The following is a 24,215-nucleotide window of genomic DNA, read 5'->3' as shown; positions in this document are numbered from 1 at the left end:
TGATATCTCATCTCAGCCATCCCATTCCTGTAACTCAAAACATAGCTGAGCATAGCCAGCTGTGATGACTTCAAGCATCAGGTCTCTCCTTTCTCTTCTCAACAAAGTCCAGCTTCATCAGCGTCTTCAACTCTTCCACTCCTTGCATCCTCTTAAACCAATCCACAACATTCGGATACCCCTTCCTCATGTCTTCATCGATGTAAACCACGAATGGAGCCACCAGGGCACCTGAAACTGCCAAATCTGCCATACTAAACCCTTCCTTACCCTCTCTCACATCATCCAACAGCCACATCCGACCCTTCAACTGATCCTCCAAGTAATCCAGGGCCTTTTTAAACTCCGGCCCCTTCTCAGCCTCAGCTTTCTCATCGTAGACACCGAATCCAAATCTCCATCTGAGTAGTGTCTCGGACGGCACCGACAGGTGCAGCGTAGCCCAATGCACCCACTGCTGGACTTTGGCCCGCTCAACAGCATTCCCACCAAGAAGCTGTTCTCGAACAGGAGCAGCCGCAATATCAGCAATGTAATAGGCGATGGCGTTTCCTTCAGTGACCAGAACGCCGTCGGAGCTTTCGAAGGACGGGATTTTTCCTTGCGGGAACTTGGACAGAAATTCGGGCGTGCGGTTCGTTTTCCCGAACTCGAATCCTGGTGGGACGGTGAGTTCCTGGTTCGTTACTGCTGCTGTGGAGATGGCCTGTTGCTGTCAGAGAGTGTTGGTGAGGTAGTTGGGACTTGATGCTTACAAGGCGTGATTTAGGATGGATAATGTTTGGGATCCCAGAGAGGGTATGAAGCGAGCCAATTGGTGCCATGTTGTTATCAACCTTTTTGTACAGTCAACGACGTCTCACAAATTGTTGATTCATGTATTGAGGAGTGGCAAGATGCCATGTTATATGCATCTCGTCCATCGCCAATGTCAATTCCCTACGCCTCATCGCCTGCTGTAAATGAGCACGTATATCTCGTTTCCGTTTACAACCCGAGGCGCCACTCGAATTCGTCCAATCCGTAGGCACTGCCGTACGCCATTACTGGCTACCCTTGTCAACGGCTGAAGATGACGCACGATTATTTCCAAATACGACTTTGGTGAAGGTGCGTTGAAGTTTTTACGGATTCACGGTTTCCCTACGTGAAAATAAAATGGAATGTGAAGTTATTCACAACATTGTGGGGGGTATGTCAGGGTTTTGGCACATCAATAGCCCCAGCTGCATGTTACAGGATGGACACAAAATTATCACTGGCAAGCTCGCTGGGCACAATTCAGAGCTCCAATGTGCTAAGTACGTAGATTCAATCAGTCGTAAAGCCTTTTCCATCCCCTCTCCCACTAGGTTGCCACAGACATGACATCCACACCATCCTGGATATGCGTCTTGGACGGCATCTTATTCAGTCTCATCAGCTCGGAAGACTGTGACATGAGCGGGTCCTTGCCCATACTGGCCATGGCTACAACCGTCTCGCCCTTGGTGTAGTACGCAACGAACTTGGCTTCAGCAGGATCGCCTTGGATAATCACATCGTCCCATCCATTCGCCGTATTTCCACAGTATCGCATCTGCGCACCGAGTGCCGACCAGAAAATGGGAATGTTGTGGGGTTGCTTTTGAGATGGATTCACAATATGGTTTGCCACGTGTCGGCCGGAGTTTTGGGCAACGTTCCAGTGTTCAATGCGAACTAGCTTACCTTCGCCTCCGGGTCCTGAATACGGGTGCGTGGCAATATCGCCAACCGCATAGACATCCTTGAGCCCGGAGACTTGGAAGTTCTCATCCGTCTGGATCGATCCGTCTTTTTCGAGACGCAGCACAGCGTTGTCTCTGAGATATTCTGTCGCGGGCATAACACCAACACCAAGAATGACCAGATCAGCCTCCAGCTTCGTGCCATCTGAGAGGATCACGGCGCCAACGTTAGACGGGTCTGACGTTGATGGTTCCGCTCGCTCGATGCCGCCTCCCAAGTGAAACTTGACTCCCTTGGCCTCAACGGCCTTTTGAATGCCGGCGCCAACTTTTTCGCCCAAAACACGCTCCAACGGAACTTTGGTCATATCTGCCACCGTGACAGTATTGTCCTTGCAGGTGGCATTGGCGACTTCCATGCCGATGAAGGAGGCTCCAACAATAACGATCTTCTTGCCCTTGTCACCAATTGCCTCCACAATCTTCTTCACATCGTGTACATTTCGCAGTGTAAAGATGTTTCCCAAAACGCGGAAGCCATTGACTGGTAGGGTGCGGGCTGTTCCTCCGGTAGCAAGGATTAATTTCGTGTAAGAGATATTCTGTCCGTTCTTAGTCGTCACCTTGCGGTTCCCAAAGTCAACTGCCGTAGCTTCACCCTCCACCCACTCGACGTTGCTGTTCTCAAACCAGCCCTTGTCTCTCCATTGCAGCTTGGATAGGTCCGTCATGAGCGCTTTGCTCAGCTTAGGTCTATCAATGGGAAAGTAGCCCTCATTCGAGATGACAGTGATGGCACCAGTGAATCCCTTTTCACGCAAACCCTCAACAGCTCCTAACGTAGCAGAACCGCCTCCGACAATGACCACTTTCTCGTCTCCTGTAGAAGCTCCACTGCAGCTAATATTGGGCTTTCTTCGAGAACTCTTGATTGCAGATTCGTCGCCTGTGACGTACACGGCTCCATCACGTTCGGCGACCTTGAAGACTGGGAGTGCATCGAGACCGGGGGCTTCCTCGACATCGCCGGTGCTGGTGCTGAAGCAGGCTACAAATAGTACAGGTAGTGGTCAATACGTGACACTGCAAACGAGGGCAAATTCAATTGGGGAGAGCATCACATACCACCGTGCCAGGGACACTTGACTCGGCCGTCTGAAGAAATGACACCCTTGGCCAAAGGTGCTCCATAGTGTGTGCATTTTGCTCCGAGAGCTTGAATCTTGCCGCCGATATTGACCAGAAGGACTTTGCCGCCGTCAATCCCTTCGACCTCGACTTCTTGTTTGGAGCCGGGCGACAAGGAAAGGGACGTCAAGTCCTTGAGCTTAAATTCCTGGGCCATAGCTCGAGTGGTGGTTGAGAAATGCAATGCTTGAGCAGAGAGAAGAGCACGAGTTGGACGAAACAGAGTGGTGAGGCGGGGTGCGATGCGTAACATATACGATGACGTCCTAGCTAGGAAAATGGAGTTGGGCTTTTGAAAAGAGAAAACACGATACGAATGGCGACGAGGGTGATGAGGAGGGAAAGGGACGGATTTGACAAACGAAGCGCGTAGCTATTTGGAAATGCTGGATTGTGTTCAATTCAGGTCAGGTACGCGATTGGGATCGTGTAGAAGTGAAGAGCCGAATCAGGTGCCGCCAGATGGTTGGCATATATTTGGGGAGGATTGAGTATGTCACCAATGTCACATTCAAGGACAATTGAGCTCCGTCAGCCAAAGCATGAGTGAGCACCAAACCAAACATCTTGCTGAACACATGCTGGCTGTGGAGAGGCTCCTGGGATAATTCGATGCCATTGGAGCAAGTTAAGCTTCGCCCTTGACATGGACCAGCCAGGACGAGTTCCACGGGCAGATATGACGAACACCATTTTCCATTTGCGTGCTTGGCTGGGTCAGATCAGGTCAGGTCATGGGAGCTTGCTCCCACTGGTCCTTTCCTGCCTGGTCATGATGTGATGACAATGGCGTGACGCTCACTGGCTGATGTCACTAAGCTCGAGGCAGGGTGGGGCATGGGTTCCAAGTTGGGGAAGGAGCCAAGGAGCTTCATGTCTGGAGGTGCTGGTGCGGGGTGTCTCCAGCTTGAGGATGGTCTGGTCTCGACCCGAGCTCTCGGACGAGCTGCCCAGATTCAACGCCTTTCCCGTGGAGGTGATTGATCAAACGCATGACGTTGGTAGATGGTGATTTCTTCGCATAGACACTAAGGCGTATTCCAGGTCCTGGTGTCAATGTGTGGAGAGAAGTATGAGTATAAGGCGTAGAGCAATGAAGCTTCCGCCACCTCGAATTCTTACTTTGAGCATCCACGGGACACCAGACGGCGTTACTGTCGCGTCAAGAGGCCTGGTGTGCATCACGCCGGACAATACTCCGTAGATACCCTGTACTCTTTTGTCTCTTTTTTTTTTTTTCCTTGTCAATACTAGCCTCGCATTTTTGCTGGGAGTATAATTAATCTAGAACCTAAGCCTTGGTCTAATTATTATTGTGATTTTCAATATTTGAACTCCATGATAGTTAGTAGTGCTAATGTGCCGCGTTTCGAGGATGGAGCCCCAAATTGTAACCTCCTTTTTGCAGCCAAAGACCTGTGAAATATGCCGGCCATTTCGTGTTTCTCAGATTCATCCAAATTCAGCTCTGCTCAAGAAGCATCCTTATCTCCAGTTTCGTCCCAGAGTCGTCTACTACAAGCAACAACCTGACTAAATATCCGGTGTTGTGAAATATCATCACTGCTATTCCAGTACTGGACTGCACGTCATGGTTAGTGGTGAGTGAGTGGTTGGCGGCCGTGCCATGAGTCGAGTGGAGGATGCGACGATGTCCAGACTGCATCTATCCCTGGTTCAGTTTTGGCTGGCAAGGGCAGCAAGGGCTGAATTGGTGTGATGGGCACATCAAATGGGTAACTCTGTTTCTCTGTCTGACGAGCTCTATGGCCGTTTTAGGAGACTGACTGTATGGATAACTGATTGGGCTTGGATAGTTCGTCGACGATGGCTGCCACACCACACTTCAGTTGAAGTTCACAGGTAGGAAATAGTGATGCAAGGTGAGAAGCTTGTATTGATGATGATAATAATAAACTAAGTTACAAAGGGATCTAGAGAGGTTATTTATAACCCTTCTAGATTAGTAGCAGCTTTCATAGATGATTCCAGAAGTCTAGAAAGTCTGCCGTTTGTGATATCAAACGGGATAGTGGCGTCAAACCGTACAACGGAAGGACCATCTTGCAGGTGTGGTGGGACCTCTTGTATCCTACAACTTCTGCCCCTCGTGCATGTCTGGTGGCCCATCCGAGGCGACGAGTTGAGACTAGATCAAACTGGGCAGCATCAAGAGTGATATGACGCACGCATTGGGCTTGCATGCACAACAACCAAACACGGCAACACAGTAAACAAATCGTCATTTTAAACACGCCCGACGATGAACAGGCTGTTGTCTCGTGGATTCGCACTTTGTTCCATGTCACGGATTCACGAATTTGGCGTTGATGGGACCAGGATCATAACCGCCACGTTCAACGCGCATGAACACAGCAGATTGCTGTAGAGTCTGGTACCAGACCAGATAGCACGGAGCACAGCAGGATATTCTTGGAACGGCGTGTTTACTGTGGCTGGCTCACCAGTTCTTGGCAATTTCAACTGACATCTGGAGCGAAAATCTAGCTCGTCGCACGCAATTCTTGTCCCCTTCACCATTTGAACTGTGCTTCCATTTTGCATTTTGATCACTCATTCGCACGTCAACACTCCTCGACTGCTGCTTCGGCGGCGCGCAGGCCGATAGCAGCTTGCATGACGCCAGGCTGAAGAAGCAAATCTCTCGTCAAACTTAAAGTGCCAGGCATTTGCAGCACAATATTGAATTGTCACTAAATTTGTGCTGCACGATTTGCACCAGACATTCATTCATCCATCTGCACAGGCACCCGACCGGCAACATCTGCATCATTGTCCCACAATCTCGCCGCGAACCTTTGAGACACGGCAATACCAGTGACGACTCACGGGCTCCTGAGTCGGTCGGGCAAGTTCTGAGTTGGAAAAAAGCCGGTGGCGCGGAGAGCGCTGCAGAATTGGATTGACGTGACTTGATACGACTCGACATCAAGTCTCGTTGGTCCAGCCAACATTAACGTCCATTGCTGTTCGCAGCGTGATTCTTGTTTCGACTACTCCGTAGTCTGGCTTTGATCAACATTGAACTCAAAGGCAATCCTTTAGTTTTTCTTTGCTTTTATTCTTCGCTTGCACCACTTGGCCTTTTTTTTTTTTTATTCATTTCAGCTCCTTGGTCAGTCCTCAGACTGGAACCCGACCGCGTTTTTTTGGGACCTCGTCGTCGACTGAAATGCAGCCTCATTTATCACACCCCACTCTGAACATTGAAGCTCACCACACAACATTGAACCTTGACCTTTTGAACGCCTCTCCACTTCTAGTCGAGACTAGCATCTGGCTGGAGTCAACCACCTCCTAATACGGTTGCGTATCCTTTGACGCCAGGCGCGTGTCGCCTAATATTTCCTTACTTTATACTTTTGTCGCCTTTATTCCTCTCCTCCGTTGGATTTATTTCCTTGTTTTATTGCACTTCATTCCTCGCCCGATAATCCTGGCTTCGACACGTACACGAACCGGTGAACCACGACCCATATATTCACTTGACTGACCAGACAGCTTCGTCTCGCCCGCGTTAAACTTTCCAACTTTCGGCGCTCTAGTCGGCTCCTGGGAACAAGCTTTTATTTCAGTCACAGGGTCTGATACCCTTTCCCGGACCCTGGACCATGCTGCTCGCGACTGCGTCGTTCTCTCTGCCGGCTTCCTCCTCTGACGACGTCCAACCTTGGCGTCGCTGATGCGGGCGACCATGGCTTCTCGATCCCGATCTCGAACCGCGACTCCCGACTTGGTTGCTCGCCCTCCCGACCGACGTCGTGGTGCATCTCCTCCGCTTCATTGCTGTTGCGGTAGTGATGACTGTGTACTATTGCGCCATAACTGTTCAATCCTCGTCTCTGTGGAAAAGGACGTTCACGCCGCTGCGCAGGCTGGCCAGGTACGTCTGTAGTCAGGTTTGCTGCTTACCCGCCCATGCAGACCACTTGACTCTTCTTCACCCGTATTTTGCCTCGAATTCTGCTCTTGCTCTCTTCTTTCGCCCCTATAGAAACAAGTCGTGTGCCAATGAACGCGAACTCCGCGTATTGGCAGGACCAACCGTGGCGGCTGTTCCAATCTTGGCCAACTTGGTAGCATTCCAATCCCTACGTTCCACCATCATTTTCTCCCCTTTGACCTTTCCTAGCCAAAACAACACGTCTGAGCACTTGCAACACCCTCTTTTCAAACAATGGTTTCACCGTTCTGCCATGTCTTTTCTTGTCTACCGCACTAGCCCAGTCATTCGCTGCGCAACACTCTCAGCATGACCTTTGTGTGTTTCAACTAACCCATGAGCTCGTCACTAACATTCGCACTTCAGGCTTTATTAGCTCGACATGAAGCCTACATGGCGGATGCCGAGCGAGAGCGAGTCGGACTCAATGCCCGCATAGAAAGGTTGGAAATGGACAAGCAGGAGCTCGAGGCCGAAAATGCTAGCAAAATTGAAGAAAACCGTTCCCTTCTTGAACAATTAGAGGCTCTCAACAACACCCTGACCGATTCCGATGTGAAGATCAAAGGTCTCGAGTCAAGTTTGCTCTCCTCGCAACAAGCTGTCCGTCTTCTCGAAGCTTCTGCCAACCGAGCTGCTGATGCTGAACGTCACCTTGCAATACTTGAGGATGAAACAGAAAAGCTAATTAAAGAGCTTCGGACCTCCAAAGAGGATGCCAGATCTCATGCTCAGCGCTTCAAGGAAGCTCAGCGCGGCATCTTGGACATGCAAGATCAGCTAGATCGCATGGAAGAAGAAGCCCGCCAGGAACGCGACCGCCATGTCGAAGTTATTGGGAGAATGGAGCGACAGCGCGAGATCGAGAAGCAGCTTGACACGGCTGCTGGGCGGCTTAAGGGAGCCGCTGCTACCAAATCTCTCCAGGAACAGAAAAATGGAAGCAAGATTGTCGGCCATTTCGTCAGAGATCTTCTACAAGACAATGCTAACTTGCAGCTTGGAATGGCCGAATTGCGGGAAATGCTCATGAACTCAAATGACGAGATACAGTCATTGCGGGAGCAGCTCTTGCACCATCAACCGATGCCCCTCGACAGCTCAAGCCGTGCATCAACACTGAGAGCAGAACTGGAACCCATGTTGGATGGGCCAACACTTTCTCCAGAGTTGCACGTCCACCACCACTACCACATATCACAGAAACACGAACCACGAAAACAGAAAAAGAAACGACAGGGACTGCTTCCCGGTATCTTCACGCCACCAGCTGCATCAGCTCCATCCTCGCCGCGAAACTCTGGTCAGTGGGGAGGTCTCACATCATCCCCAACAGCTCCTGCTCTGCTCTGTCGCGTGTCTGAAGGCGATACGACGCCTACCTTATCGAATCCTACTCAGATATGGGATGGCAGCTCCCAGCCAGCTTCAGACTTTTCGTCGTCGGTACCAAGCTCGCCACAAGTACAACGGAATCGAGTGTTTGACTCTGCATTCACCGACTCGGACCCTCTTAGTTCTCCTACAACGAGCTTCGACCCAATGTCACCTGCTTGGCGAGCTGCTCATTCGAAGCGGCCGTCTGTCTCGTCTTCTGTCAGCTTTCAGTCTATTTCAATGTTGATGGACTCTGTGCCAGACACTCCTCCGAGCGGACCGACAAGTCATCCTCACTATACCGAAGAAACCATTGAAGAAGAAGATGAAGAGGAGCAGACTCTGCCTCGCCTCATTACACAGCCGTATACCCCTGCTCTAACTCTAGAGACAGCAACGCCTACGGAGGACTCATCTGTCCTTAATGATCCAGGATACTGCCAGGAAGAGATTACGCCGCGTCCTCAACTGAGGCGTGTGTCATCGCACGAGTCTATCATGTCGCTGACGGGTGGTCTTGATATTCATACCTTGAAATCCAGACCCAGTCAGATGACCCTGCGGCCACTGGGCCGTGTTGAAGCCGTCGTGACGGGTGTTGTCGCTCGCCCAACTCTTTCTAGATCCTCGGCGAAACGCAGCGATGCAGCCTTGCGAGACAACTTTGCTGGCTTCCAGACGCCGAGATCCCCATCGAACCCGACTACGGCTCGACTAGCTTCCAGCCCGGTCCTATCTCCAGGCACGCTGGGCAAATTGGTAGGGTGGCGTCCTTGGGGAGGCAGCAGTCCAAACCCTAACTCTTCCCCTGTTCCAAAGCCGGCGGACAAAGTCGTGGGCAAAGACAAAGACAAAGATAAAGACTGGGATAAGGACAAGGAGTTGCACCGATCTCCTGGCATCAATCAACCGGGCGCCATACCCGGATTTCATCAGTACTGGTCCTTACAAAAGCGCAAAGGGGCCCCTGCGCAAGTGACGGCTGAGACAATCGACCGCGATGCTCTCACGGAAGTGCTGCAGGAGTAGGATTTCCATTTCTTGCATAGAGGTGACACAGTAACAAGTAGTGGCTAACACATTTTGACTATTCTATTGAGTAAGGCATCTGGGAGGTTGGACTATATGAACTAACCCAAGCGGGCAAAGGGGTGGATAACTTGCAGCATTTGGATGACGAAGACACGGGAAGGAAGGGCACGTTTCATGTTGTGGCGTTTTGTTGAAGACTGTCATTTTTATCTTTTACGGGAGCATACATTGCATTGTTCTTGGTGACGTAGATACCCCTGGCCAAGCGGAGGTCGCATTCTTTTGTTACTTTTCTTATTGTTGAATATACTTGGGAGTTTGGACGAAATATGAAATATGCGTTGCACTTGCTGCATCCTGTCTACTGTTTATCTTGTAAATTGCAGCTGGGGCTACTTGATTGGATTTGCGACATGGGGAAACTGATCCGCGGAGGTCTTGCTCGTGTCAGCCAATTCATTTTACATGTACTGATCATCTATCAGCCTAACGGAAAGTGAATACAGCTGTTGGAGGATCACCAAGAACACAACATTGGCACAACGGTTGTATGCAGTGAATGTATCAAGTACTTTGTATTCTGTTTTACTCCTCAAAGACTAAAAGCTAACATGGGATACAGCTACTTCTTCCATCTCAGTATCAAGCAGAGACCCGCTCTGGATTCATACACCAATGTTAATTCTCGGTGCAGTTGTCTCGACGCCCCTTCATCTTGTTGGCATTCTTCGTGGAGGCAGTGTGCTGTGTGTCAAATCACATGGCAGGTTTGTTTCCCTTTCCGCCTTTGGGCCCGAGAAGACCACCAAGGAGACCACCTGTTGAACCATCACTGCCGCCTTCAGCATTGCCAAGAGCGTTGCTGGCAGCGGGAAGTGCTCCTGTAGCGGAGGCGGTAGGCTTCTTACCAGAGAGGATACCCGTTGCATGGGATAAGACATCATCCAAGGCGTCGGAGGCGTGGGAGGCAGCTCCTTTGGCATCGCCTTTAGCATCACTGAGACTGCCGACTTGGCGGGCTGCAAGATCGCTTAGTGACCCTTCGGCGTCTTTTCTGGCAAGGCCAGTGGGAAGAGCACCGCCAGCAGAACCCACATTACCCATGCTACCGGTAGGGCTGTCCATGAGTGTATCGCCCGTGTGCTGAAGGCCAGGCCCTACGCCGCCGTGAGGGCCACGGGGATCCTCAAGGCCATGGTTGACGTGGCCGTCAAGTCCACCCTTGGGAACCTTGGGCATTTCAGTGGGAAGAGAGCCGGGAAGCTCATCAAGACCATCGGTGGCAGAAGCGAGGATGTCCGAAGCCTTGCCAGTGACGGATGTGACGAGACTGGTCGGGATACCACCTCGAACCACAAGGCCACCAAGGAGGCCGCCTCTCTGACCATCACCGCCTTGCTGATTGCCTCCGAGGAGACCGCCGAGAAGATTCCCGTTGGAACCCTGCATGGAGCCCTTAGCACCGCCCGTGAGTCCACCAAGGACATCGCCAAGTCCACCAGTCAGGCCACCAACAACACCACTGGCAGCAGCGACGGCAGCACTGCCACCAGGAATAATGCTAGTGAGCTTGGAGACAGTATCGTCCAGAGTGCCGTCAAGAGCCTTCAGGTCCTTCATCGCCATATCCTTGCATGTAGGCACAGTGCCGATGATGGCTTCGGCCAGCTTGTCAACGCCGCCCTCAAGAACTCGAAGTACAGCAGCAAGTGGAACTGTAAGGGGGTTGTGAGCCAGGATACCATTCTGACCGATAATGGTCATGAGAAGATTCTGGTGAACCTTGACGAACTGTGCATACTATCTGTTAGCATCTTGTGAAAATTCAAGGAGACAGCTTAACCAACGTACACCGTGGAAAGACTTGCAAACATCTTTCTGATCACTCTCGGCAAAGTCAGATTTGGCAGCACCAGAAGCCAAGGTAGTGATGTCTTTCAAGGCCATTTGTACAATTTCTTTGAAGTTGTTGGTCAGTTTCTATCAGGACCATCGGTTAGCAGCTTGGACTGTGGAATTCTCCATGTTTTGAACTGTGAACAAGGAGAGGAGTTTGACGAGGTTCATACGGGCAGATTTTGAATAAGGTTCGCAGGCTTGAGGTCCTTTGCGATATCATTCGTCTTGGAAGAAAGATCGGTAATGTCGTCAATGGCATTGACAACATCTTTGGAAGACAGGGCCGTCGCCTGCGACGCCGAAAGTGCAATAGTAGCGACTGAAAGCAGCTTCATGATTGCGGTTGTGACCCAGCAGTGACAAAAGGGGCAATACAATATATTCTTTAGGCCTGTGTTGAAAGGCAAGCTTAGATGATTTGAATGGTCCCCCGAAATCTCTTCTTGTTGACCTGGAGGAAGATGCTCCTCTTATACGACTTGAAGTGTACATATGGTCACTGAGCTACGATATATTTCCAAGGCGTATGTCTGGATACCATCTCATTGCCGTGTGAGCCAACGATCGACAACAGCTCTACATACCGGGACACTCCCTGCTTGCCACATCTTGCAACTCTGGACTGGATGGATGACGATATCGACTGGAAAAAGGAGAATAGTCAGTACCTTGAAAGCTCAATATGGTAGTCAAATGAGCCATTGCGGCCACAGGGATTGACTCGTTGCGTAGAGCAAGTGTAACCATCCTGGATTCCAGGAATGTGCGTTTGCCGCTTCTCCTGGAGCGGAGATGGAGATGTGCCAATTTAGATAGCTACGGATATAGGGACGATCGACGATTTGGTACGAAACTATCCATTTAAAGAAAGCTTGGAATTCCCCTCTTCTATAAAGGAACCACCAAGGCGACAATCTGGCTAAATGTGGAATCAGCAATGGCGGGTGAGGAGGCTGTCCCATTCCCGAATGTCTCAGCAGTTTCACAGGTGGAATGGTCTCCCCAAAGCCGCAATGCAGATCACTGACACTTGCTTAGCAAGTCTAATGACAACCTACAGCTTTCTCGTGACCAATTAATGAGTGATGGCAGAGCACATAGAATAGATACTTGTATACCATGTACGGCAGCATCCGATGTGATTAAGGAGAAACATGTGCTCTTGCAGATGACGTAGGCAACTGCAACAGGTGAAGAGGAAAATGACTGAGACAACGACAGGTAGCCTTCCTTGATAACTAGCACGCTCTAGAATACAGACACTGCGGCTGTTACTCTTGATGCAACCCAGGATGTGCGGTATCTTTGGGTCGGGGCACCAACAACCAGCTAATCGCTGTAGCACCGAGCAAGCCAACCAGCATTGGTTGAAGAATTTTCACACCAGCGTTGGATGATACGACGCCCGTAATGACGGGGAACAAGGATCCTCCCATTTGGGCAAAGACAAAGACTAGAGCGAGTGCTGTAGACCGGATATGCTCTGGGAATAGTTTGGAACCAAGTGATATTCCCTGTGATAGTTATTAGATGCTGTTGTCGGCAGAGGTTGGCTGGCTGGGAGATGTCTGGTAGTGTAACTTACAGTGGCAAATAGTGGTCCGGTAAAGAACCCAATGAAGCTCACTGCAACAGATGCGGCAAAAATGTTCGGGACGCTGTTTCGTGTGTCAGTTCATCTGGGTAACAGTTTTGCAAGCAAACGGGCTATATCATCATGATTGTGTTCGAAATGGGATAAAGAGGCGGGCATTATCGTTACTGGGAGTGAAGAACAAATTGAGACTAGATAGACTTACAGCCAGAAAATAAGTTGCAGGACAATGGCCATCAAGCAATATATAAACACCATCTTACGCTCGCCGAAACGGTGTGTAGGCTCAGCAAGGAACAGCCGACCTAATAAAGCGCCGCCATTAAATCCAGCTGGGACATAGCCCATCTGCGAAAGTTTACCATGACGAACGTCAACAAGGTATTCGACTACCCAGCCACTGGCCGTCAACACAGAGCCCAGGTAAAAGAAGAAAAATGTGCACAGAAACCACACGCTTGGTGTTCTGGCTGTTGTCGAGATGAGACTCCAGGCGCCCTTGTTTCTAGACACGGGAAGCGACTCTGGTGAGTCTTGTTGTGCCTCTCGAGCGAATTGTGAAACTCCCGTTTGAGTGTCACCCTCACTTTCTGTAGCTTCTGCATGCCTCGTTTCGGACGAAATCTGACTTTTCGCCTTGAATTTTAAGGAGTCTCGAAATGCAATGAGCACAATAGCTAAATTGGCGACACCAATACCAAGAGGGAATGTATAGAACAGGTACCACTTTGACACAACTCCAGCTGAAGCAATGGCAGTCGAAACGAAAGGGCTAACAAGACAACCTGCCATGTACATGGCATGAATAAAGGCAAGCCATCTATGCGCACCTTTGACACCAGCAACAAAAGTGTTTCCATGTGTATCTTGAAAGGCCTGTCCGATACTCACGATCCAAAATGACACAACGAATAGCCCAAACGGCGGATCCCAGGCACGAGGAGCATGAGCTGCGACTTGGCACACGGCACCGAGTGCAAGCATGGCTCCTAGGTCGAGATACTGACAGAGATGGGTGTTTGTCATGGCTGCAACGAGCCAGCCGAAAAAGTTGGCGCCATACCTGGTAGGAAATGCTGTGATGAGCAAAAGAGTGGCAAGTGACAGGAGGATTGACCTACAAGCTTGAAACTATGGCGGTGTTGATGTTGTATTCTCTAATGACATAGGGCAAGAGAGCACCGATGCTGCCATCGTTGATACCGGCCACGAAAAAGGAAAAGCCGACGCTGAGAAGTTTGAAGGAATCCCTGTTGTGGAGGAAGCTGCTTCGATTTTCTGTAACCTCTGGTGGTGTTGTGTTTGAAGTTGTATTTTGAGTGGCATTTGGCCTTTGTGGAAGAGGGATGGCTTCCTCTGTTTCAGTGATGGTGCCTGTTGCCATTGCGCCTATCGAATCAAGTCGACAAGACGGGAATATCCAATTAAGCTTCAGGATTCCTAACTGGTTTCCCCGATAAAGTAGTGTGCCATTGATGACGGGGAGGAATAAAACAGTTGTCTGACGTAAAAAGAGGCAACTGGTACCTTCGTTTATAAATGTAGAAGCATGGAGGAGTAGGATAAAAGACGGAGAATCTGCCCATGAATGGCAACACGCAGATACTGTTGATGATCCAGAGCTAAAAAGGTGTCGGGGAACCGGGCCGCCAAGCCAGACCATGGCTGTGCTATCGGAGAAATCGGAGAATCCACCAGATGGATCATCAACGTAGATGTGTCGGGGAGTGTCGGATGTTTATTGGGGCGGTTATGGGGTCTGAAGGTTTAACTGATCAGGCACTTGTTAATGACCATTGTAGCTAGGCAGTCTTTGGTCTTGAGTCTTGACTGCGTTGACGGCAATTGGTTGCGGAGGGAGCGGAATTGAATCCCGGGATAGTATTTGGACATTTGACCAGACCCCATGTTTCTCATGTTGTAGAAAGGTATGTGGCTAGCTGAATACATCTGGATGAAGGACGATGCCCTGTGGGTGTGACCTCATCTGCTCGTCAGTAAAGATTCACCCATCGACATGTGCTCATCTATCCGCGATGAACTATCATACAACACTTTACGGATAGTAGATGTTGGCGTGTTACCTTAGCTTAATTGCTAGGGAAGTGGCTCTAATGAGGAAGTATGTAAAGTTGACTGGGTGTTGGTAATAGAATCCAGCACAATTCTAGCTGAGGAGCCACCGTATACTTGTCTCACTAATGATGGATAACAAAATACGGGCGGGGATGCTTGAATAGGAACGTTCAATTTACTTTTGGCACATACAGTCTACAGTGTACACCTTGAGTGCTCCGTATAGTCTGACGTACACTCCGTACATGTATGAGCTTTCTATTTTAATGAGACGGCAGTTGTAGACGGCAGTTGGTATGAAGACGTCAACACTTATCTTGAGGGTACGGCAGACAAAGATTTTGGAAAGCCATGGGTGTAACCCAAGTTTCGGGAAACAACGGCCAGGAACTTCGGAGACAAGCAATCCCGTAGTCTACACACCTTGCCTTGACCTCGAGAAAGCATCTCATCTTCAAAGTTTTGTCATAGCTCCCTTCATTATCTTCCTCAACATCTCCAGATCCAAAGCCTGTACTGTTCTCCCCTTGTACCCTTGCATCGTATCCGCCATACACAATGCGTTGTATATGGCCTCCTCCGTCGCGTCTGCCGCGGCTTCAAACACACCATTAATCGTGCTGTCATCTATCCATTGCCCACTTAACGGAAGCGGCTTCATCGGATCCGCGTTGCCACCTGCGCCAGTTTCCAAGGGGACCTCTGCTGCTGTAGAGAAGGCGAGAAATATGTCGCCAGAAGAGTTGGCTCCGTAACCACCAACTTTGGCTAAACCCACTGTGGCACGCTTGGCGACTCGCTGAAGTTGGATTGCTGACAAGGGAACATCAGTTGCAATAACGACGATGATACTTCCATCCTTGCGAGGTTCATTCGAACTAAGGTCGTCTCTGGCAAGACCATGTTGCTCCATCATTAGCCGTCCGACAGGAACACCTGCGATGTGCAGATTCTCCTTTGATCCGTAGTTTGCTTGAACCAGGACACCAACAGTGTAGTCTTTGGGGCTACGTTGGTTGTGAAATCCCGGAACAACACGACTGCTAGATCCAGTACCGCCCTTGAACCGATGGCAAATCATGCCGGTTCCGCCTCCGGTATTCCCTTCCTCTACAGGCCCGGGAGAGGCAGTCTCAATCCCCTTGATGACATGCTCGGGTGTAACGGCGAATCGTTTGTCATCGTACAGATACCCATCGTACGTCTCAGCCACCAGTGGGAAGATGAACAAGTCCATGTCACCTGAGTCGTTACAGTGATGTCGACAGGCGTATTCTAAGATGCCTTTGTAGGCGTCACCTACCCCAGTAGATCCTGTAATCACAATGGGGGAGGTTAAAAGTCCCGTTTCTTCGATCCAATGCGAGCCTGTCATTTCTCCGCAGCCATTGAATCTGAAAATACCGGCGAGGCATGATGACTGGAACCAATCTTTCCGAGGCAGAATGACTGTGACGCCGGCATTGGTGTCCTGATCAGTTTTGGCAGAGATTGTGCTAACCAACACCCCCGGAACATCCGTCATGGAGTTTAGCGGACCTGGCTTCCATTTGCCCAGATATAAGTTGGGTAGGACATCACGGAGTCTGGCCCTGTTTGTGTTGTGGGTTTGAGGCATTCTGGGTTGTCCAATGTCGATGCTCGTAGCATACAATAGCAGATAAGGATGTTATAAAGGGGCAAGAATCTTATTCATACATATCTGTCAACTTGTTGAAGTAACTGTTTGTAACTTATGCTGTTACTGCGAGTGGCTGACACACGACCCGACCATCACCATGTTGGTTCGGGATGCCGAAGTGGCGGCTTTTCAGGTGACATGGCGGCTCATACAGTTGAAACTTTGTCTTCGGGCATCTCACCCGCTGTGCGATTCTCTCGGGATATATATTTCATGGATAACGTACAAAATACACACTACTTTACAAGAACGTCTCGGCATCACCCGCAGGGACTCATCGGGTCCATCTGTATACTTCCCATAAACATGTCGTGGAGATACGTCCAACTCCAATCCAAACCAGTCTCTGTAAATGCTGGGCTCGTACAATCCCCTTGTACGGAGGCACCAGCTGGGTGTGGATGGCCCAAGAAATGTGGTGCTGGATCAACGGTAGCAAGAACACCTCCAGGGCCGGATTGATGTGGCGGACGACCAGCGTGAGAGAGCTGATCTACTTGGAGGCTCGGAAGAGGCTGGTCAGCCGCTGAGGACTGGGCGGGAGCAATGTTTACCGCGTTAGCGGGAGAACTGGTACCCAAGTCCGGTCCGGGAATGTTTTGCACCTTGGCCCCGAGCCTTGTGGCATAATGTCTAGGAGATTTCGTGAGACTGTGTTTAATAATGGAGCTGTTGCTCGTAATTTCATCAGACCTCTCCATCCATTCTTCCAACCCGCCAGTTTCTCCGCCCATCCGAATCCCGATCCTTTGGGATGTGTGACTGGGTGCAACTGAGGATTGATGCTGTCGATTCCTGTAGTAATCCTTGATTATGGCAACGAAGTATTGATCCACCTCTTTGAACCTTGCGACAAAGGCTGCTGCAACTCCTGAGTATTTAGCCAGACCCTTCAACGCGTCAAAGGCAATCTTGGTTGTGCCGACTGATGAGCTGTTCGCAATAAGCTCTGTTTCAGGGCCAATTGCTTCTCCCTGCGTCGCCATTTTGCATTCTACATCCATTTGAGGAAAGTAACGAGCATACATGCCATTGAATCCCGTGGTGTAGATAACAAAAGCAGCCAAAGGCGAGTGAGGCATTTCGTCACCACACAACTCAATCAAGTCAATCACAACCCTACTAGCATCGAACAGTTCCTTCGCACTCTCATGCCAGAAACCTTCAGGCACCATGTCGGGCTGAAATGTTGGTTCGTCCAGCGGTCCACTTGGCTCCTTGCATCGAAGCGCAATAAATGGGATATACTCTCGATGCAGCATGAACTTGCAAAGAGATAGCAGCATGTGTAGTAGGACATATGTCCCTGGAAAGCTTTGGTGTCGAAAGAAATTGGAGGGACTCCAGCTCAAGAAATTATCGTCCTCTTGAAGAGACTTGGTGAAGTGGCCAAGTTGACGGCGTAGTTGGTAGAATTGCGAGGCAGAGTTCCATGGAGGCAATCCGGTTTCTGTAAAGCGACCGCCAGCATTACTGTACTGAGATATCCTTCCCCATAGATCGACCAGCTGAATGAAGCGACTGAGAGCATTTGATGCTGGCGCACCTCCTAGTCCGGAGCTCGAATAATCGCTGGACAGTGTTCCCATGTTGACCAGCCGACTCAGCTCGAAGTCCTCCTTTGAGCATGGCAACCGGATATGCAAATCCTCGGATCGGAAAAGAGCCACTCTCTCCTTTCCGCAGGAGATTAATCGATCAAAGACGAAGCAACAAAACATGGTCCGGCGTCGTACCTCCTGATCGATAATACCCTGCTCAGCCAGAAGTGTAGTTGACTCGTTGAGTCTAGAGTTGTTGCATTCGTATCCCAGCCTCAGTGCTTGCGCCATGCGGCCAGCGGCCCCAAAAAGCATCCAAGCCTTCAAACCCTCATGATCTGGTGATATCCATTCGTACAGCCCCAGCATTAAGAGCGCTTGGACACGTTCCACCGAGCCTGAAGATACGGCGACAGCGAAAGGGCCCAAGTTCGCTTCCAAAGCATGTGCGAAATATCTCGACACTTCTATTCCCTTCTGCTCCGACGATTGGGTATCATTGTCACTGGCTGTGGCCGAAATGGCATCTCCCGATGATGTATCGATATTTTGAGAAAGTTCGGAATGGTATCGGCCAGTTAGCGCCAACAATCCGAGCAAGACGAGGTGAGTATCCGACGTGACGGAGGATTCTCCAAGTGTAAAGTCGTAAACGCTTCTCTTGAGCGTGGGAACATGGATAAATGGTAACTCTGTAGCAAAGTGACGCTGATATGTGATGATTATATTGTTCCACATTCCCCTGCCGATGCTTCGAACCACTTGCGTGTCGTCTTGGAGATGATGTTGTGATTCTGTTGCGCGACAAGAAGATGAGACGTTTGTATTACTTTTCCGCTTCTTCCGTAGCCGCTCCTCATCCAAATCCCTTGCCGAATTGCTTGCGGCTCGTACACCGAGTGATGATTTGACTTGTTGAAGCGAGTGTTCCGGGATAGGCCATTGGCACTTGCGGCCGCTTCTGGTGCAGTTTGCGCATGGCTCGTCAAGTCTTCCTGTGTTGTCACATTTGATCTTCGATTTCCGACAACGTAGACACGCAATGCTGGATCTTATCCGTATTAGCCCATCCATGTGAAGTAGGCGAGAAGCTGGCCTGGTAACTCGGATAGACGTTGAAGATTGATCCATCCTCCCGTCTCTCATACCTCTCAAGTACACTTTCTCGGTCGGCCCGAGCTATGGCTGAAATTCTCGGCTTGTGGGGCTCATCCGATTCACATTTACCCATTCACTCCCATTCTCCCCAGATATTCTTGTTTGTGGAGCTTTCCGTGACGATCGGGGCGGTTTCGGATATGGACTAGCTTTGAGTGCTTCAGCATCGTCATCCGTAGCACAAACTTGTCTCCTTCCGATGTGAAGTCCTTGCATAATATTGCTTTCAAACCCTTTGACCTGTCCAGAGGCCGAAACACTCACGACCTCCCACACTGTTCCCCAAAATGGCCGCTTACATTCGCCGTCTGTCCTCTCAGGATGTGGACCGATGCGCCACACTCGAGTCTGCCGCTTTCCCACCCTCGGAGGCCGCTACTCATGAAAAGGTGAGGCCTTGCAGGTACAGCTCCCTAAAAGGGCATCTATTGACCATAGGCCGATTTGTAGATTGATTACAGGCTCTCCTCCTGCCCAGAGATTTGCTATGGTTTGTTCCTGCGAAACTCAGATGGAAACCCGCCGGACCTCAGCTCAGTAGACGTGTTGTCGACCCCAGAGACATCCGACAAGGATGATATTTTGGTTGCACATGTGATTTCGACCAAATCACACTCTCCAGTCGTTATTGATCAAGACATGGATTATCCCCGGGACTGGAAAACTAACCCGAGGGTGGTCACAACCGCGGGACACCAGCCAACAGGTTCAACCGTCGCCTTGCATTCCTTGGCTGTCTCCCCTGCGCATCAAAGACAAGGCCTGGGAAAGCTCCTGATGAACAAGTACATTGAGGAGATGAAGAAGATGAATGGCGTTGAAAGAGTTGCTCTTTTGACTTACGATAGACTTGTTCCTTACTACGAGAAGTTGGGGTTCAAGAATCATGGCAAGAGTGCAGCCACTTATGCCGGCGTGTCATGGAACGATTTGGTACGTATTCTGGAGGCAACTCACTCTAACCGAACGACTGACAAGTATCAGAGCTACGAGGTGTCTTAGGAATGCAGCTGGTAAGCGAGCTTCTCTGGTCGGGCCTAGCAGTCAAGCATGCCGACCGGGCTGGTGGGAATAAAATGATATGGGTTTATGAAAGAAGCATCATTAGCAATAAGAATATACATATTCTAGTCAAATTATAACCTTAAATCTGGTGGAACATTACTCTTGTCCCAATTCTTAGTAGGCCCTGCCCTGGTCTTCAATAGCCTCCCTCACTACTTGACATATTCTACCCAACTGGTCCTCCGTCACTGTGAATGGTGGTGCCAGCAATATGTGATCACCCTTCAATCCGTCAATGGTACCTGATCCAGGATAAATCGCCACGCCTAGCTGGAATGCAGCTTCTTGGACCTTGTAGCCAAACTTTATGGAGGGGTCAAATGGTTCCTTGGTCCCTTCATTTCGATCTTTGACAAACTCAATAGCCCAGAAAAGTCCTCTCCCGCGAATATCTCCAATAAACTTGCAGTCTCGCAGTTCTTTCCTAAGTTTCTGACCTAACAGTTCCCCCATGATTTTGCACCGCTCGACCAAACCATCTCGGCGGAGGATACGCTGCACGGCCAAGGCTGCAGCACACGAGACGGGGTGTGCTTGGTATGTATGCCCGTGAACGAAAGCATTAGAGCCTAAACGAAGCTGATCAATAATCTTCTTGTGGATGTAGATGCCGGCAATGGCAGCATAACCGCCGCCGAGTCCCTTAGCGGCCGTCACGATATCAGGTACAACGTCTTCCTGTTCAAACGCAAAGTACGTTCCTGTTCGTCCAGTACCGCACATAATCTCATCTAATATCAGCAATATTCCATATTTATCGCAGATTTCCCGCACTCCCCGAAAGTACCCAGACGGTGGTGGTACGCATCCAGCAGTTGCGCCAATGACGGTCTCTGCAATAAACGCGACAATTGTCTGTGGGCCTAGTCGAAGGAACTCTTCTTCCAACTCCATCAAAAGACGTTTCGTAAACTCGAGTTCTGTTTCACCTGGGCGTTGATAGCGATAGGCGTACGGCGGATTGACATGCGAAACGTGGGGGTAGCCAAAGCCTAGATAGGGGATTTTGCGAGAGACATTGCCTGACAGTGACATGGCACCTATTGTATTGCCGTGATAGCTCTGGTTTCTTGACACAAAATGCAGTCGTTGACAGTCATTTCGCTCATAGTGGTACTGCCGAGCTAGTTTCATAGCTGAATCGACGGCTTCACTTCCGCTGCTGACGAAGAAGGCCTTTTCCAAACCATATGGATTGCCCTTAAGTATAACGTTGGCTAGTTCTTCGGCAACCGATGTAGTGTAGGCTTGTGTGTGAACGTAGCTAACTTGATGTAATTGTTTTATGATGGCTGTGTGAACTTCCTCGTTTCCGTGTCCCAGGATGGCAACGGCTGCGCCGCCACAAGCGTCGATGGCAGTCTCCCCATTATCAAGGTGTAAGTCAATCCCGCTGGCAGACTTTACGAAATGAGGTACATCAATCAGAGACCGATGCAAAAGATGTCCTTCGTTGCTGTTCGATACGTGTACATCTTCTTTAGACCTTCCTCCTCTGTCGGCCTCATCGTTTCTGTGTGGCGCCATTTCGAAGGATTGTGTAGATGCGGCAAAAGTAATTGTGAAAACGAACAGAGCTAGTCGATTTAAGACAGGGAGAGTTAGAAACCAGTGTTTTTGATCAAGTGGCTTCTCCGAACTGGACTTATTATTGGCATAGCATAACTAAAGAGGCTGTTGCTTGGCAATCGGTAGTAAGAGATCCACTTCCCGATGCTTCGGGCCGGGGCTTTTGCATCAGGAACAGTCAATGACATGAGCCTAAAACAAGATTACTTACAAAAAGAGCGATACTGAAGGAATTATCAGGCTATGCTGCCGAGGTTTGGTCTCCATTGAACCGGACCTCCATCACAGAGATTTAGCTTCCACCACCAAAAGAGTTGTTCGCAGAAAAGCAGGTGTATACTCCTATCTAGTTCTGCTAATTTTATGTGCTTCGGCAAGGATAAGGTTCTATGGTTTCACTCACCTACCATGCCGAATGTCTTGGCACGCAGCACACTTATGTGCCGTGAGTCAGACCGAAACACACACAGCGACATGTATCGTCTATTAGTGGCAAGCGTGGTACTACAAATATGGCATTAGCGAACCCGCCAACAAATTTATCAGAGCATTCATGCAATAATTTGAATCTTTGACAATGGCCACCTTCTACGTCTCCTCGCATGGAGACGACGGCAACCCAGGAAATTTAAACTTGCCATTCCTGACACTTGATCGGGCATATCAAGCCGCCAAGTGCTTGACGATTCCGACTTCGGTTTACCTCTTTCCTGGAACATACACCCGCACTGAGACATGGAATATAGGCAGCAGTTCAGAACAGGAACCTATGAGAAATCGCATCACCTTTGAAGCACGCCGTTCCCCCAGTAGCGACGATGTCGTAATCTCGGGAGCGCGAAAAATCGACTCATGGTTTCATGGTGACTCATCAGACATATGGAAAGCTAATATTGGCGATTTGGATTTCCGTCAACTCTATGTAAATAACGTGAAGGTTGAGACCGCTCGGATTCAAGACTTGCCCGGCACATGGACACGAACTCCTACGGGTTATTCGGTCAACACCATCATTTCTTGGGCTTCTCCCTCTTCCATTGAATTTGTATACCGTGGGATTTACCCTTGGACTGAAGCCCGCTGCACTGTGGCCGAACTAATCCATGATGGCGACTCGACAATTATACATATGGCCCAACCTACTTGGGACCGTGCCTTGAAACTATACAACTTTTGCTGGGGCGGAACACAACAGCATGGGCCTTCTACTCCAACACATATCGAGAACAGCACCAGTTTCTTACAAGAGCCTGGCACCTTTGTATGCGATCGAACGTGTCCTGGGCAACATATATTGTACTACAAGCCTAGACCTGGGGAGACCTTGGCAACTACCCGTATCACTGCACCGTCATTGGAGCAGCTAGTTAATATTACTGGCACGGCCAATGTTACTTTTAGAGGGATAACATTCGCAGATGCCGCCTGGCTCAGGCCAAAGGATGGCTTTCTTCACTATCATGGCGACAGCCACTATGTTGGAGAGGGTTCGGTTAACAAATTCGCCCTTGGTGAAGGCTCGTGGGTCATGGTGCCAAGTAAAACTGATAGGATTCCGGCCTCCATTTCCATGAAAAGCACTGCATATACTTCTTTCGAGAATTGTAATTTCACAAGGCTGGGAGGAACCGCTCTTAGTTCAGATTGCTGTAAACGGTTACAAGTCCTGCACTGCGGTTTTGAAAGCCTGTCTGCATCAGGTATCACGCTAAATGGAACCACAAATGCCGTGGTTGAAGACACAACCATTCAGAAAGTGGGATTAGACTATCTCGGCTCACCCGCAATTTGGATGCACAACACATCTCATTGCCGAGTATCCCATAATAACATTTTCGACACTCCACACAGTGGGATATCGCTTGGCCCTTCAATCGGCAGCCGCATCACTAATAACATGGTTTGCCGCACGATGTCACGACTAGCCGACGGGGGCGGCATCAACCTTGCAGGTTGCCAAGGAGAATCCATGGAAACGGGAGCCTCTCTCAGTGGAAATGTGGTGCTTGACACGCTCACTCCGTACAACTTTGCTATTTATGCTGACTATGGGGCAAAATGGGTTACTATCAAAGAGAACGTTGTCATGAGGTGTGACGAGGTCGTCGTTTTTAACGTTCAGCCTCCTCTTGAGCACGTTGTTTTCGAAAATAATTTTTGGGATAAAGAGCCCACAGGAACAGATTCTATACCGGAGAAGGTTATTTACCGAGCGAATGTTGTTATTAGCGACGAGGGGGAGATTCAGCGTAATGTGCAACGGGTTATAACCGCGGCTGGGGTTAGGGCAGGAACACTTGTAAACCCTCCTGCTACCCATTCAACTTAGAACGCAAGCTGAGGATCTAATGAACTGCTGCTT

General features: G+C 49.7%; 10 protein-coding genes across 10 annotated transcripts; 3 read left to right on the top strand and 7 right to left on the bottom strand.

The window, feature by feature from the left end:
- Positions 1–70: 70 nt before the first annotated feature.
- On the bottom strand, positions 71–824 carry VFPPC_16795 (hypothetical protein; the record flags this gene model as incomplete). Its single annotated transcript, XM_018294548.1, has 2 exons — positions 71–706; positions 756–824. 2 exons carry the CDS (start codon positions 822–824, stop codon positions 71–73), a joined length of 705 nt encoding a protein of 234 aa, XP_018138268.1.
- Positions 825–1,348: 524 nt separating this feature from the next.
- Positions 1,349–3,054, bottom strand: VFPPC_10767 (AIF-like mitochondrial oxidoreductase (Nfrl); the record flags this gene model as incomplete). The annotated part of the gene is made up of 2 exons (XM_018289079.1): positions 1,349–2,757; positions 2,835–3,054. 2 exons carry the CDS (start codon positions 3,052–3,054, stop codon positions 1,349–1,351), a joined length of 1,629 nt encoding a protein of 542 aa, XP_018138267.1.
- Positions 3,055–6,612: 3,558 nt separating this feature from the next.
- VFPPC_10766 (hypothetical protein) lies at positions 6,613–9,267 on the top strand (the record flags this gene model as incomplete). Its single annotated transcript, XM_018289078.1, has 2 exons — positions 6,613–6,801; positions 7,228–9,267. 2 exons carry the CDS (start codon positions 6,613–6,615, stop codon positions 9,265–9,267), a joined length of 2,229 nt encoding a protein of 742 aa, XP_018138266.1.
- A 759-nt stretch (positions 9,268–10,026) lies between these two features.
- Positions 10,027–11,504, bottom strand: VFPPC_10765 (hypothetical protein; the record flags this gene model as incomplete). Its single annotated transcript, XM_018289077.1, has 3 exons — positions 10,027–11,061; positions 11,122–11,250; positions 11,340–11,504. The coding sequence occupies 3 exons, from the start codon at positions 11,502–11,504 to the stop codon at positions 10,027–10,029; spliced, it is 1,329 nt and encodes a 442-aa protein (XP_018138265.1).
- Positions 11,505–12,440: 936 nt separating this feature from the next.
- Positions 12,441–14,147, bottom strand: VFPPC_10764 (glucose and galactose transporter; the record flags this gene model as incomplete). The annotated part of the gene is made up of 4 exons (XM_018289076.1): positions 12,441–12,683; positions 12,755–12,827; positions 12,969–13,826; positions 13,885–14,147. 4 exons carry the CDS (start codon positions 14,145–14,147, stop codon positions 12,441–12,443), a joined length of 1,437 nt encoding a protein of 478 aa, XP_018138264.1.
- A 1,146-nt stretch (positions 14,148–15,293) lies between these two features.
- On the bottom strand, positions 15,294–16,457 carry VFPPC_10763 (peptidase family T4 protein; the record flags this gene model as incomplete). The annotated part of the gene is made up of 1 exon (XM_018289075.1): positions 15,294–16,457. The coding sequence occupies one exon, from the start codon at positions 16,455–16,457 to the stop codon at positions 15,294–15,296; it is 1,164 nt and encodes a 387-aa protein (XP_018138263.1).
- Positions 16,458–16,780: 323 nt separating this feature from the next.
- VFPPC_10762 (C6 transcription factor) lies at positions 16,781–18,799 on the bottom strand (the record flags this gene model as incomplete). Its single annotated transcript, XM_018289074.1, has 1 exon — positions 16,781–18,799. The coding sequence occupies one exon, from the start codon at positions 18,797–18,799 to the stop codon at positions 16,781–16,783; it is 2,019 nt and encodes a 672-aa protein (XP_018138262.1).
- A 707-nt stretch (positions 18,800–19,506) lies between these two features.
- On the top strand, positions 19,507–20,221 carry VFPPC_10761 (acetyltransferase; the record flags this gene model as incomplete). Its single annotated transcript, XM_018289073.1, has 3 exons — positions 19,507–19,608; positions 19,670–20,152; positions 20,204–20,221. The coding sequence occupies 3 exons, from the start codon at positions 19,507–19,509 to the stop codon at positions 20,219–20,221; spliced, it is 603 nt and encodes a 200-aa protein (XP_018138261.1).
- Positions 20,222–20,398: 177 nt separating this feature from the next.
- Positions 20,399–21,811, bottom strand: VFPPC_10760 (aminotransferase; the record flags this gene model as incomplete). The annotated part of the gene is made up of 1 exon (XM_018289072.1): positions 20,399–21,811. The coding sequence occupies one exon, from the start codon at positions 21,809–21,811 to the stop codon at positions 20,399–20,401; it is 1,413 nt and encodes a 470-aa protein (XP_018138260.1).
- A 619-nt stretch (positions 21,812–22,430) lies between these two features.
- On the top strand, positions 22,431–24,182 carry VFPPC_10759 (right handed beta helix region domain-containing protein; the record flags this gene model as incomplete). Its single annotated transcript, XM_022428729.1, has 1 exon — positions 22,431–24,182. One exon carries the CDS (start codon positions 22,431–22,433, stop codon positions 24,180–24,182), a length of 1,752 nt encoding a protein of 583 aa, XP_022284077.1.
- Positions 24,183–24,215: the final 33 nt, after the last annotated feature.

Source organism: Pochonia chlamydosporia, assembly GCF_001653235.2.
Source record: "Pochonia chlamydosporia 170 chromosome Unknown PCv3seq00009, whole genome shotgun sequence".
In the NCBI taxonomy this organism is placed as follows: Eukaryota; Fungi; Ascomycota; class Sordariomycetes; order Hypocreales; family Clavicipitaceae; genus Pochonia; species Pochonia chlamydosporia.
This window is presented reverse-complemented; position numbering and strand designations above follow the sequence as displayed.